General features: G+C 46.0%; 1 protein-coding gene across 3 annotated transcripts in view; it reads right to left on the bottom strand.

Annotated features, from left to right (window-relative positions):
• The window catches only part of TMEM94 (transmembrane protein 94), an 85,690-nt gene that overhangs the window by 20,791 nt on the left and 50,857 nt on the right, over nucleotides 1–14,042 (bottom strand). For all 3 annotated transcript variants that reach the window (XM_066617314.1, XM_066617312.1, XM_066617315.1), the window contains 7 exons: nucleotides 13,448–13,552; nucleotides 12,576–12,740; nucleotides 11,682–11,894; nucleotides 10,371–10,686; nucleotides 9,830–10,003; nucleotides 1,738–1,840; nucleotides 451–668 (listed from right to left, as the gene is read on the bottom strand). In XM_066617314.1, coding sequence (XP_066473411.1) covers nucleotides 451–668; nucleotides 1,738–1,840; nucleotides 9,830–10,003; nucleotides 10,371–10,686; nucleotides 11,682–11,894; nucleotides 12,576–12,740; nucleotides 13,448–13,552 — 1,294 coding nt within the window. The remainder of the gene's footprint in view (nucleotides 1–450; nucleotides 669–1,737; nucleotides 1,841–9,829; nucleotides 10,004–10,370; nucleotides 10,687–11,681; nucleotides 11,895–12,575; nucleotides 12,741–13,447; nucleotides 13,553–14,042) is intronic.

Below are 14,042 nucleotides of genomic sequence, written 5' to 3'. Positions count from 1 at the left end.
GATGTGTCAAGAATTTAAGACTAGCAGGATACTTCCACAACTGCCAGATCATCCAGGGATGAGGGGAGACCTTAAAGCAGAATTAAAACACAGAATCCTGGGGCAGTGCAAACCATGCTAAGTTGAGTCTTGTTTAGCCACTGCACCTCCCATCGGAGGACAACTGTGTACACTAAGAGAAAGTGTTGCGTTATATTCATTCTTTTGTTTTGTAAATGGAGAATTTTCCATTAGGCAACTTCCTTAATGGTTCTAAATTATTTTGTTGATCTTATTATCAAGTAGAGTAGACCAATTTAGGGGAGGGGGGGAAATTTCAGTAGTTCTTTTTAAAACGTTTGCATCCATCAGCCTTTGTATTTGTTTATGTTTGTTTTGTTTTTAACCTCTTTTCAGTTGCTCTGGGCTTGCTTTTTTGGTGGGTACAAAGTTTTTTTGGTGGGTACATACCATCAGAACTCCAGCTGTTCCTCCGGCTGCTCTGCTTGATGGGCGTGGTCCCAGGGAGGTCACAGGATGTGAAGATGGCATTTTGTCCAGGGACCTGCACCAGTTCTATGCACTTGCCATTGAGTTGGGAGGACAAGGCACAGTGCATGGGCTTGTAGGAGAAGGCAGAGCAATAACCCGAAAGACAGGCACGCTGGTAGAAATCCAAGACTTTCTTCCTGAGAGCAGAAAGGCGGTGACAAAGGCGACTGAGACACGTTTTGCATTCCCCCTAAATGCACCCTATATAGATGAGGGGGGAGGGCAGGTGGGTGAATGAGCGGGCACGCACCCATCCCTTATCCCCTTACTTACGTAGGAGAACCATGCTGGGAACCCAACTTCCCCTATGCTGCTTGTTGCATACAGAAGCAGTGCAGAGCAGGGAGGCTGCACACATACTCTTGTAAGTAAACAGGGAGGGGGGTGGGTTCCAAATCTCCTACTCCAAACTGCTTCATAAGCACCAGGTGGAGAGAAGTAATCTGCAGCCACAGCAGTTTTGTTTTTTTTCTTTTTGTCTTCTCTCTCCAGCAGCACTGGAGGGAGAAGGGGGCTGTCGCTGCTGTGAGTTGCTATGAGAAAGTCAGGAGAGCCCCAGTGGAATGGCAGGGTGGCGGACAGATGGGCTGGGGGTTTGTCCATTCACCACCATGCCAGAGGGATCCAAGGATCCCAACTCCACATGAATATTTCAGGTTGCTTCATGGCAAGGCTGGCCCTGAGAAAGCAACTCCTGTCAGGAAATGGGAATCATGAGTCCACGTGCAATGGTATCAGCACAGATCACAGCTCTGAGAGTAAATTTTGACTGTTTGGGTACAGCTTGAAGTGTTTATTTGATTCATTCTCTGTGTGTGTGTGTGTGTGTGTGTGTTCTTTTTTACTGAAAAACAGTATACTATACAAATATTCTTAATAATAAATAATAATAATTACAAAAACCTACAAAGCCAATTGACCCCAAATACTGACACAAGAGGACCAAAAAAAGGGCAGGATTGTACCAAGAGCAAAGACAGCTCCACAATATCATTCCCAAGAGGCTGAAAAGCTATTTCATACACAGCCTAAACCTTCCTCTGCAGGGAACCTCTGCAAGCAGGGGCTTCATCACTCTCATTTGTACACAGCCATGAGCTGTCTTTGGAGAAAAACAAACAATGCCTCAAGCACATAAGTCAAGCAGAAATCTCTCCAGCAATTCATTTTATAAGGCCTGGGCCGGCGAAGAGTAAAGCTGCCTACCTGTCAGAGCCAGACAGCGGATAGATATCGGAGCCATCCCAGAAGTCTGTGCAGGCCTCAAGGATGATGTCAGCTGTCCCATGGGAAAGCATCTGCTCAGTGCCTGGTGGAGAAAATTGGGCCCATATCTCAAACCTGAAAGCGGCTTGCTGACAGGTTCATTTATTTCACAGATTTCTAACACTCCACGTCGCCTGCAGGCCATCCTGAAACATTTCACAATATGAAGATAAAAATATTTGAGGGAGGAGCTAAAACCATCCCTTCATCTATCAAGCCTGCTGTCACAGAAGGATGCAACGATCTGGGGGGGAGGGACAAAACCAGCCCTCCGGTCCTGCAGTGGATTATTAGGTCTTTGGCACATCTGTTCTTTGTTTGTTTTTACCTTCCATGGTCCCTATAATGATACTATTTGCAAAATGCCTTTGTTATGCTAGGTAATGATAGGAGAGGCCTAAAATATACTGAAGGGTTTCTGCTGGCCACAGTGAAATTCAGTTGTGCACTGTTACCTCAATAGCCTGTTTTCTCTCTCCCTCTGACACATCTCAGCTAGCTAACCACAGCACTAGGCACTGTCCGGAGATGAGCTACCCAGGAAAGAGTTAACTCTCTTTCTCCCACTTCAGTAAATTGGAGGAGATCCCCAACCTATTGCCTGACTGGATCCAGACCACAATTTTGCAATTCCTTAATGGCTTGCTCCAGTGAACAGACTGGGAAACCAAACGCTTGCCTCAAGAAGCTCCTGATACCAACCTGGTCTGAGATGGCCAGGCAGAGCTGGCACTTACGGCAGGGGTTCTGAAAGTGTGGGTTAGGCCCCCAGGAGGTAACAAGTAGCTTGGAAGAGCATCACAAACCTCCAAAGAACTAGGTTCAATCCCTGGAATTTCCAAGTAGGGCTGAAGTCCCAGAAAGCCAGTGCCGGTAAGCGTGGGCAATACGAGCCAGGAAAACCATTTGTCTTACCCCAAGGGACCTCAAAATGTGGTTGAAGACTAGCTGCAACATGGGGAGGCCATGTAAATGTATATATTATTTTGGGGGAGGAGGTTGCAGTAACAAAGTTTGAGAACCCTGGTTTATAAAAACTTCCTAATTCAGGCTTCCCTGAGCAGGAATTTTGTTCTGCCAAATTAGAAGGTAGGACTTTTAAAGACTAGTTTAAGGTTTGCTTGTTTAAGGCCAGACCAAATATGCGGTTATTCCCTGGGACAATGTGCTTCTGCCCACTCTCGTCCAGGGCGTCCTTGAGTGGAAAAGGTCACCCCAGTCCCTTCTCTGGCTCTACCAATCATCCTTCGGCAGACTCCCTGTGTCTGCACATCCCTCAGCAGCACTTGCTAGGTAAAAGTGTTAGGAGCTTCCCCCTGAGGGTTTGGTCTTCTGAGGGCAGTAAAGGTTCTGGTCATGCAGGGGGATACGGCAGGTTAGGGCAGGGCAACGGGATTCATGTGTTTTTTGTTTACTGGGTGCCCCAGGCATTCAGGTAGCAGTCCTCAGCATGTCCACAGAGATTACTTGGACATGAATGCCTGTAAGCACACTCAGCATTGAGCAGGAGTTCTGGTTTCTTCCCTTGCAGCTGCATAGAAGGGCTGACCTACTTGTGTGAGAACATGCCCCAAGCAGGTTCTTGGGGCTTGCTTAGGGAAAGTACCCCAAAACAGGCACAGGCAGCGGCCCCACACTGCTTCACGTTCATGCTCAGAAAAGCAGACAAAGAGGTTTCAATTCAAAAATAATATTTTTATGTAACAAGAATGTAAGAAGAGATTAAGCTGACTCCACACGGCACTGGAGAGACTTGGCGATTACCTGTCAGCATCCTCCTCTGCCATCTCAATCTTGCTCGTGCCCCACCCTTCTAGGAGTAAGCCCCACTGAAACCATGTGATTTATTTCTGAGTGGACATGCACAGGATTGTGTCATTGACCACGTCACATGGAGAGGGGCTTCTCCCTGCCTTTGAGGTGCCACTGGTACCTCAAAGCACTAACAAAGGGGCTACCAGTACATAAGTGGCAGGATGGAGGAGGGGGACGCTTAACAGTTTGGGACCCCTTCCAAGACTCCATTAGCACAAAGGGGGCTGCCACTGCCCCAATCCTCTCCTCTTTCACTCTTAGCTATCCTGAAGGGCTTCGCCCTTCTGCTGTCCCCCCTCCCCACCGATTCCAACCAGATTCACAGAACAAAAGATCAAGCAGAAGCCAGTTTTGCTTCTTTCTCTCCTACTTTCTACAAGGCAAGGGAGCGGAGGCAGCTGTCCTTTAAAAGCTAAATGCAAGGGGAGGACAAGTTATGGCAAAAGAGGGCACACTGCCGGGAGACAGTATAGGGCGACGTCACCTCCTCTAAGGTATCAAAACCCTTTGGAATTCAACACTAGGTGAAGACTTCTCTCTGGTTCACCTTAGGAGGCAATGCCCTCCTTCTTTGACCAGTCCTGTTTTCCTAACCCAGGGGTCTCCAAACCCCGGCCTGGGGGCCAGATGCAGCCCACAGCAAGTCTCTTTCTGGCCCGCGGCCAACCTCTTGTCCCCTGAAAGCCACCGGCCCACTCAACTGAACATGACCAGAACTGTGCTCTGATTGTGTCTGGAGGGTGTTCTGAGGGCCAGAGGGGTTGAATGAATGAGCCCATTCATTCATTTATTCACTCATCTAAGTTCCATCTCTAATTTATTTATTTAAATTTTATATTTAAATTTTTTTCCCAGCCCTCCACACCACACCAGATATTTGATGCGGCCCTCTGGCCAAAAAGTCTGGAGACCCCTGTCCGAAACTATCTGAATGTTCCCTTTTAAATTCTCAGGAGCCCTACAAAATCCCTGGCTTTTACAGCCAAAGCATATGCCTCCCTCACAGGTTTCACACACTGGTGCAGCATTAAGCACCCCAAGCTGAATCACTGCTAAAATCAGTTTTTGAGCTGAAATCACTAGATCTAGTGAGGACTCCCTCCTCCCCTGTCCTTTTTCCTAAGCTGAAATCAAGGTGTTCATGCCTGGTCACCCTTATCTAGTATCTGTTACAAGATCCAGGACATGTGTCAATCCTGATCCTCTCCAGAAAGGACTTTGTGGGATTGTGTTGGTTCTTCTCCATGAGAAATCACTGCCTTGTCAAGACCGGCCATCACTGGGAATTCAACTTAGCAATCCTCAAGGTGTCCAATGCTTCCTTGAATCAACTCTGGTCCCTGTTCACCAGACTAAGGACAGGTATACTTTGCTCTTACTCCATCTTCAGTTTCTCACATGTGGTAACACAAGCCTTGAAACTGTTTCTCTCCCCCCCCCCACCCTGCCTGGTGATGTCCCTATTCCACCTCCTCTTGTTTTCTCCCTGCCCATCTCCACCACCCCATAGGCTCTTATCCTTACCAATAGGCTGTCCTCTAATCCTTCCACATAAGAACATAAGAACAGCCCCACTGGATCAGGCCATAGGCCCATCTAGTCCAGCTTCCTGTATCTCACAGCGGCCCACCAAATGCCCCAGGGAGCACACCAGATAACAAGAAACCTCATCCTGGTGCCCTCCCTTGCATCTGGCATTCTGACATAACCCATTTCTAAAATCAGGAGGTTGCACATACACATCATGGCTTGTACCCCATATTGGATTTTTCCTCCAGAAACTTGTCCAATCCCCTTTTAAAGGCGTCTAGGCTAGATGCCAGCACCACATCCTGTGGCAAGGAGTTCCACAGACCAACCACACGCTGAGTAAAGAAATATTTTCTTTTGTCTGTCCTAACCCGCCCAACGCTCAATTTTAGTGGATGTCCCCTGGTTCTGGTATTATGTGAGAGTGTAAAGAGCATCTCCCTATCCACTCTGTCCATCCCCTGCATAATTTTGTATGTCTCAATCATGTCCCCCCTCAGGCGTCTCTTTTCTAGGCTGAAGAGGCCCAAATGCCGTAGCCTTTCCTCATAAGGAAGGTGCCCCAGCCCCATAATCATCTTAGTCGCTCTCTTTTGCACCTTTTCCATTTCCACTACGTCTTTTTTGAGATGCAGCGACCAGAACTGGACACAATACTCCAGGTGTGGCCTTACCATAGATTTGTACAACGGCATTATAATACTAGCCGTTTTGTTCTCAATACCCTTCCTAATGATCCCAAGCATAGAATTGGCCTTCTTCACTGCCGCCACACATTAGGTCGACACTTTCATCGACCTGTCCACCACCACCCCAAGATCTCTCTCCTGATCTGTCACAGACAGCTCAGAACCCATCAGCCTATATCTAAAGTTTTGATTTTTTGCTTACTGACATTGAAGCGCATCTGCCATTTTGCTGCCCATTCTGCCAGTCTGGAGAGATCCTTCTGGAGCTCCTCACAATCACTTCTAGTCTTTACCACTCGGAAAAGTTTGGTGTCGTCTGCAAACTTAGCCACTTCACTGCTCAACCCTGTCTCCAGATCATTTATGAAGAGGTTGAAAAGCACCGGTCCCAGGACAGATCCTTGGGGCACACCACTTTTCACCTCTCTCCATTGTGAAAATTGCCCATTGACACCCACTCTCTGCTTCCTGGCCTCCAACCAGTTCTCAATCCATGAGAGGACCTGTCCTCTAATTCCCTGACTGTGGAGTTTTTTCAGTAGCCTTTGGTGAGGGACCGTGTCAAACGCCTTCTGAAAGTCCAGATATATAATGTCCACGGGTTCTCCCGCATCCACATGCCTGTTGACCTTTTCAAAGAATTTTATAAGGTTCGTGAGGCGAGACTTACCCTTACAGAAGCCATGCTGACTCTCCCTCAGCAAGGCCTGTTCGTCTATGTGTTTTGAGATCCTATCTTTGATGAGGCATTCCACCATCTTACCCGGTATGGATGTTAGGCTGACCGGCCTATAATTTCCCGGGTCCCCCCTCTTTCCCTTTTTAAAAATAGGCGTGACATTTGCTATCCTCCAATCTTCTGGCACCGTGGCCGTTTTGAGGGACAAGTTGCATACCTTAGTCAAGAGATCTGCAACTTCATTCTTCAATTCCTTAATAACTCTTGGGTGGATGCCATCAGGGCCCGGTGACTTATTGATCTTTAATTTATCAATGAGGTCTGAAACATCTTCTCTTTTAACCTCTATCTGACTTAACTCCTCGGTCAGGAGGGGCCGTTCGGGCAGCAGTATCTCCCCGAGGTCCTCTGCCATGAAGACAGATGCAAAGAACTCATTTAATTTCTCTGCCATCTCTAAGTCTCCTTTTATCTCCCCTTTCCCTTCCTCACCATCCAGAGGGCCAACCGCTTCTCTGGCGGGTTTCCTGCTTCTAACATATTTGAAGAAGCTTTTATTATTCCCCTTAATGTTGCTGGCCATGCGTTCCTCATAGTCTCACTTGGCCTCCCGTATCACCTTCTTACATTTCTTTTGCCACAGTTTATGTTCCTTTTTATTCTCCTCATTAGGGCAAGACTTCCATTTACGGAAGGAAGCTTCCTTGCCCTTCACAGCCTCTCTAACTTGGCTGGTTCCTGGATTTAGTGGAACCCTTCTTTCTTTGCGGTATACACCTCTGCTGGGCCTCTATTACTGTTGTTTTAAGCAGCCTCCATGCACTCTGGAGAGATTGGACTCTTTTTACCCTCCCTTTCAACCTCCTTCTAACCAGCCTCCTCATTTGAGGAAAATCCGCCCGTCGGAAGTCAAGGGTTTTTGTTAGAGATTTGCCTGGTATTCTTCCCCCAACATGCATGTCGAAACGGCTCGCAGCATGATCACTGTTCCCCAATGGCTCAGTAACGTTTACATCTCTAACCAGGTCCTGCATACCGCACAATATTAAATCCAGAGTCAACTGTCCTCTGGTGGGCTCCGTGACTAGCTGCTCTAAGCCACAGTCATTTAGCACGTCAAGAAATCCGGTTTCCTTATCGTGACCAGAACACAAATTGACCCAGTCAATATGAGGATAATTGAAGTCCCCCATGATTACAACCCTGTCCCTCCTTGTCACCTCCCTGATCTGTTTCCTCATTTCAAGGTCCCCATCCGATTTCTGGTCTGGAGGACGATAGCACGCCCCCAGTATTACATCGCTGCACAAGCCTGGTAATTTAACCCACAGAGATTCTACGGTGGAGTCGGACCCACCTTCAATCTCTACTTTGCTGGATTCTATCCCTTCCTTAACATAAATGGCCACCCCACCTCCAACACGCCCCTGCCTGTCCCTCCTGTAGAGTTTATAGCCCGGGATTGCGGTATCCCACTGATTCTCCGCATTCCACCAGGTTTCCGTTATGCCCACTATGTCAATGTTTTCCCTTGTCACCAGACATTCCAGTTCTCCCACCTTTGCTCGTAGACTTCGGGCATTCGCATAAAAGCATTTGTACACGGAATGCCCCAGGATGCGCTGCTTATTCGCTCCTTTGTCCCCACATCCTCTCATTGTGCCAAACTGTCTATCACATCCCATCACGCTACCTTTCCCAATTTCTTCTCCTACTCTGCCTTTGTCTTGTTGTTCTCTAACCTCCCCATCCTCATCCCATAGGGATGAGGAGTCCCGAACCAGATGCCCCTCGGCTCCTGTCAGCCTTCCCCCAGGGATCAGTTTAAAAGCTGCTCTGCCACCTTTTTAATGTTATGCGCCAGCAGTCTGGTTCCATTCTGGTTCAAGTGGAGCCCGTCCCTCTTGTACAGGCCCCGCTTGTCCCAAAAAGTTCCCCAGTGCCTAACGAATCTAAACCCCTCCTCCCTACACCACCATCTCATCCACGCATTGAGACCCCACCCCACCCCATAGTGAATCAGACTGACTGGCTTATTTAGCTCTCTCTACCCACAGCAGTCCATACATGGCACCATTGTGTGACTGTATATAGTTTGCAAGGGTGAGGGGAAATAATTAAACAATTAATATCCTGTTATATTTCCCCTCACTCTTGCCAACTGTATTTTCCTCTCAAACTCTTTGTTGTTCAGCATTTCAAGTATGAAGTCTTTCACTATCCCCCTTCTTTGTTCCTAGCTGCATGCACTATGATCAATGGTCAGGTACAAAAAACACATATATTGGGAGAGCACATATATACCGGCGTACACATGTTCCCAGAGCATCCATGGGAACAGCACTTGAGTTTATTCTTTGAGACATCTTGGAGACAAAATTCCTTACATTCAGAGTCAGGTAAAGAAAGCCCATACATCAACAGAGCCCATAAGACTGCCTCTTCACTACATCAATGGCAGCTGTCAGACAATGCTGATGCTGAGGTAAGGAAAGGATGCCTAAACCCAGCCCAGAGGAAGTCTCATTGTTATTCCTCAAACATGGTCACTGCCTTCAGATAGAGGTCCCCATGCTCCTAAGGGAAGAAGACAAGCAGTAGCTTTCTAGGACCAGAAAGTGTATTCCTGTTAACTCTGCCTACCTGCATAACCCCACCCATCTATGGGTCATGCTGTTATGCGATCGGGACACACTGCAATTGTACCTACATCGTCACTGTTCAATCACTCTCAGTTCAGGGGCGCAACTCTTAGAAACAAATAGTAATAAAACTACAATGAAGTGAACTCCATCATCCTAAGTATTTCCCACATCTGGTCACTTCCTTCACATAGCCTGGAAAAATGGCAAGGCAACCGTAGAACTCTCTCACACAGAATTGGGTGTTTTAACCAAGAAGCAGAAAGAACTGTAATGAATCAGCCAATGCAACACGTTCCCCCAGAAAGCAGACCCGCAATGCATGCAACAGCTTGGAATGCCATGGGCTCTAGACATCAAATGGAACAATCCCCAGAATTCCGTAACAGCCAAGTAACTATTGAGAAGCAGCACCTCTCCTAGGGTACTTCACTTGGGCCATTATTGGTTTTATTCTAAGAACAAAGTCTCTTTTGTTTTTTAGAACCCACACTCCTAGTTCACCCTTTAGGGAGTGCATATAAAGGCCTTCAATCTTTATACATACACATATAAAGAACATATAAAGACCTCTTTCAACCAGTAGGTAGCTAGCCAAACTAGTCACAGAGACTGTACTCGATACAAACACCTCCAATCATGCACTAGACAAATGCCAGTCAAATCAGTACCCTTACTGGTAGTGGTGTCTTTAACAAAAAGGCAGATCATATGACTCAAGGGTGGCCTCCTCTTGGTGATGAATGAGAGTTTTCCGAGCAGCATCTCTTTCACCATCTCATCTGACGGCAGACGGTAAAGGGCTAGGTAGTTTTCCTGCTTGAAAAGTTCTTTGGCACCAGGTGTAAAGCCTGGAAAAAATGTTTTAATAGTTTTATTTACTCACAAACTTATATCCCGCTATATTCCCACTAGGCCTCCTTGCCGATCCACCATCCTCCTATAGCTGTTGGCATCCTAAAACCACCTCACAACTGAACATATGGCACTACACCCTGTCCATGGTTTTTTTCTTATAGCTGTTACATACTCAGCAACCCCCATGAAAATATCAAGGAATGTCACTCAAAAGAAAACTTTCAAAGGAAACATTCAGGCTTGTTAGCAGAAGGCGAGGAAAGCTTTTTGAATATTCAGTATCTAAATGACGCACTGAGTTTACAATGGAATGCAATCCCTTCTTTCCAAGCAGACCCGTCAGTCTTTAAGCCTTCTTACCTATAAGCCGAGCAAGCTCACAGAGCCCCCAAGGCACGTGGACAGGCAATACAGCATTGTGCGTCTCCTGCAAGGCGATGTTGCAGAGGTGGTCCGAGAAGCGGCACAGGCGCTCCGTCACACTTGCATTGCACAGGTTGAGCAGCACATTCAAGCCCAGGGGCTTCAGAGAGGTTAAATGCATCTGCCAGTTGGAATCATCAAACTGGATGCAGGAGGGATTCTGCTGGTTCTGTGACAGGCTAAGCATTTCCAAGTGATAATCGCACACAAAGTCTTCGGCCTCACAGGCCAGCCCCTCGCTGTCACCCTCAACCTGGCTCAACATAAAAGAAATGTCAGGTTAAGTCTACTGAGATCCAGGGGAATATACAGCGGGTAGTGACTGCAGCTCATTATTCTAGCTACATGAGTGCAGTGCTAGAATGTAGAGCTGAGATGCTAGCCACTCTCTCTCTTAAGTAGGAGTGAGGGGAAGAGTTCATAAATCAGGGATGCTTAACATAAAACCCATTAGCTACATACAGCCCTTAAAAAGCTCTGGGCAGCCACTGGAATAATGAGTAACCTGAAGCATCTTTCCTTACATTTTACAAAGTAATTTCCTAGCTCTTGAAATTACTGAAAACTATTTGAAAACGTGACAAAAAATAGAAGGTGCAGAAAATTAAAAAGGGGGGGAATTAATTGTTTTCACATCGCATGGTTGCACCAGCCGATTCCTTTATTTCGCTAAGCAGAAGGCTCTGCTAGTGTCCTGTTTCTCTAGAAAAGCAAAGCATTAAATTGGGTGCAAAGGCATGGGGAGAAACTGCTTCTAGATTATATTAAAATAGATTTTAAAAACCTATAGTAACTGGTACAGTTTTGTTTAAAGAATGCAATCAACCAGTGACTGCCAATTGGTAGTTTTCAACTGAAAACTATGCAAGTTTTCTATTTGGCAGCCACTGTTAACTATCTGTAAAAACAGTACGGAAAAAGAGTTGTGGTCCTGTGGTTTGGGTCCTTGTGCTTGTAGAACATGCAACTCACAGTAAATTTCATACTACCATATGTCAGAGAATTACATTTTATAAAACCACAGGAGCTTAAAGCTCTCGTCAGGGGCTCTAAACCCAGGCATGTTGTATTCAGATAGGAGGGAAGAGGCCAGTTAGCCATGCCCCCCCTCACTGTAACTCACACTGGCTTTAAGTTCCAGTTCTTGCTGTCCTATAAGGATAGTCCAGGACTGAACTGAGTAATTAGTAATTCAAGGGCTGCTGCTATTGGCTCCCCTTGTTATTTGCAATTCTGTCCATATCCTACCTGCATTGAGTCTTCCTCTCCTCCCTCAGTGTCCTTACTGAAGCTTACGTTGGATCCCGAAGGGTGCTTACTGCGCCCAGTAGCTTTCTTGTGGATATGAGGGTCAGAAGACTTTGGGGTATTGCTGGCAGACCACTCGGTCCTATCTTGCTCATTGGCGATGCGAACCATGTCTGACAAAGGCCCCGAGAGCAAAGCATCCCTTTCGTGGGGCTGTAAAACACCATAAGAACAGGTAAGGAGAGAAACACGAGCTGAAAGGAAAGAGAACTGTGTTCTTTACCAGCCTCATGGCAACAGAAACAACTATGTTTTCCCAGGGAAAAAGGAAGTTCTTTTTTCCCTACCCACTATAGAAAGTCCTTTTTAAATGAAAAGTTCACAACTCTCTCCCCATCCCACCCATAAAAAAACTCTGCATATGCTTTTAAATCCAAGCAGACTCTACCAAACAAAAAACAAACCCATAACCTATTGTCTAGCTAGCAGTTCTTAAGGTAGGTTCATTTTTAAATCAGAACCAAGGATTTTTCTTCTACTGCCAGCATTAACAGCAAAGCTGCACAGCAAAGTAAGGAAGGTGGGGTCATCACCACCGGTCCCACCATTTATGATTTATTTCCTCTGTCAGTACAAAGGGTTACACTTCATGCATTGAATGAAGTGATCCCAAAGACTCTAGTGCACAAAAACTTGTGCCACAAAATGACAAGTTTCTCTATAAAGTGTCAGAGAACTCTTGTTATTCTAGCTGCAGATATTTGAAGCATCTACTGGCAGTATTTTCTTAGCTTTTTCTTGCACCAGAAACGAGGGCGGGGGTGGGGGCTAGATTAGGAGAGAATTCCGAGAGTCTTCACAAAGCATCCTATGACCCAAGGGATTGACTCTCACCTCTTCATCCATTTCTGGGTGGCAGAAGGAGCGCGTGGAGAGATCATCTGTCAGGTCTTCATGGCTGCTATGAGGAGGTTCCATCTTGCCGCTAAAGAACAAAACTGTTTCTGGACTGGGATTAGGCCAGGACAGAATTCCTTGCTTATCCACACAGCAAAGCACCTAAACAGGCCCAAGACATCCCACAACACCCCAGAGATATATAATGAACTACTGGCAAGATAGATGAACATCAGGCATCTCACCTCAACTACGAAGCACGAACAGAAGGCAGAAGAGGTTTTTAACCCAAACAGTCTTCACATCTCTAGGGAGATCTCTACCTTACTGCAACTACAGAGCTAACCTTCACAATGTCTTTGGCTCCAATGGCAGGTTAATACACAAGTATTACTGTAAGACATTTTTAAACTAAGAGACTCATTGTTAGGTGGCAAGCATTACCCAAAACTAAGGGAAAGAGGAACTATGGTTGAAGGAAGCAGAATATGACTTTTAGGCATCCTATATAACCCACCCCCATGGACTTTCCCAGGCTGTTCCTTAAACATCAGTCTCCAGAAGACGGCAAAAACCTATTGAAGCCCACTGCAGATTTGCAATAATAGGTATGCGAGGGGTGGGGTGGGTGAGATGTGCCGCAAATAATAGGCAGAATGCCAGCTCCTGCAGTAGATACTTGGGAGAGTAAGTCTCAGGGTGTCCCAAGAGTGTAAAGAAGTCATCCAGTATTGTTAGTTGCTTGGATTTAGCAATCCATCCATCCAGCTTCCTGCACTGTAGATGGCAGATCAGTCTGAACACATTACTTAAGTCACCTAGGGAAGCAGGAGGCTCATTATTAGATCTCTCCTTAAAATCATACTTACTGTGACAGAACCCAGGCTGTGAAGCAAACTAGAGGTGAAGGTGAGAGTTGGCGACCTGCCCTTCAGAACCCGCAAAAAGTGGCTCCAGATACACCTTATCATTTCCTGCCAGAAAAAGTCAAAGAAATTGACAAATAGGGACACACCAAGTGAAGAAGAAGAGGCACAGAGTAGTTCAGGTGAATGTAATATGGCAAGGTGAGAGAGCAGAGATAAAGTTCATTACTGACAGTTCCAAAAAAAGGAAGAGAGTACAGCCCACTTGATGCAAACAAGAAATTTAGGAAAATGATCCACTTGCTAGGATCATTATAACTTTCTGAAAAATGCAAGTGGGGCAGGATGTGATTTATTAAGGTATAATTAATGGATTTTATTGTGGTTTCATTGGTAGGAGGAGTATAAAAAAAGTTAACAACCAAACTTGTGAATGAAATGTACCTTCCTTTCTGTTTTTTGTTGGTTTGTTTTAAGTAGATGTTGGAAGTAGATTTACTGGTCTGGGATTGTAAGAAATGCAGAGGAGAGTGGACAATTCTGATTTAATTTAAAGAAAGAAATTGCAGGCAAGAAGCACACCAAACAATTCACCAAG

The sequence above is a fragment of the Tiliqua scincoides genome, chromosome 2 (genome assembly GCF_035046505.1).
Source record: "Tiliqua scincoides isolate rTilSci1 chromosome 2, rTilSci1.hap2, whole genome shotgun sequence".
In the NCBI taxonomy this organism is placed as follows: Eukaryota; Metazoa; Chordata; class Lepidosauria; order Squamata; family Scincidae; genus Tiliqua; species Tiliqua scincoides.
The sequence above is the reverse complement of the archived record's forward strand: the minus strand, read 5'-3'. Positions and strand labels throughout refer to the sequence as shown.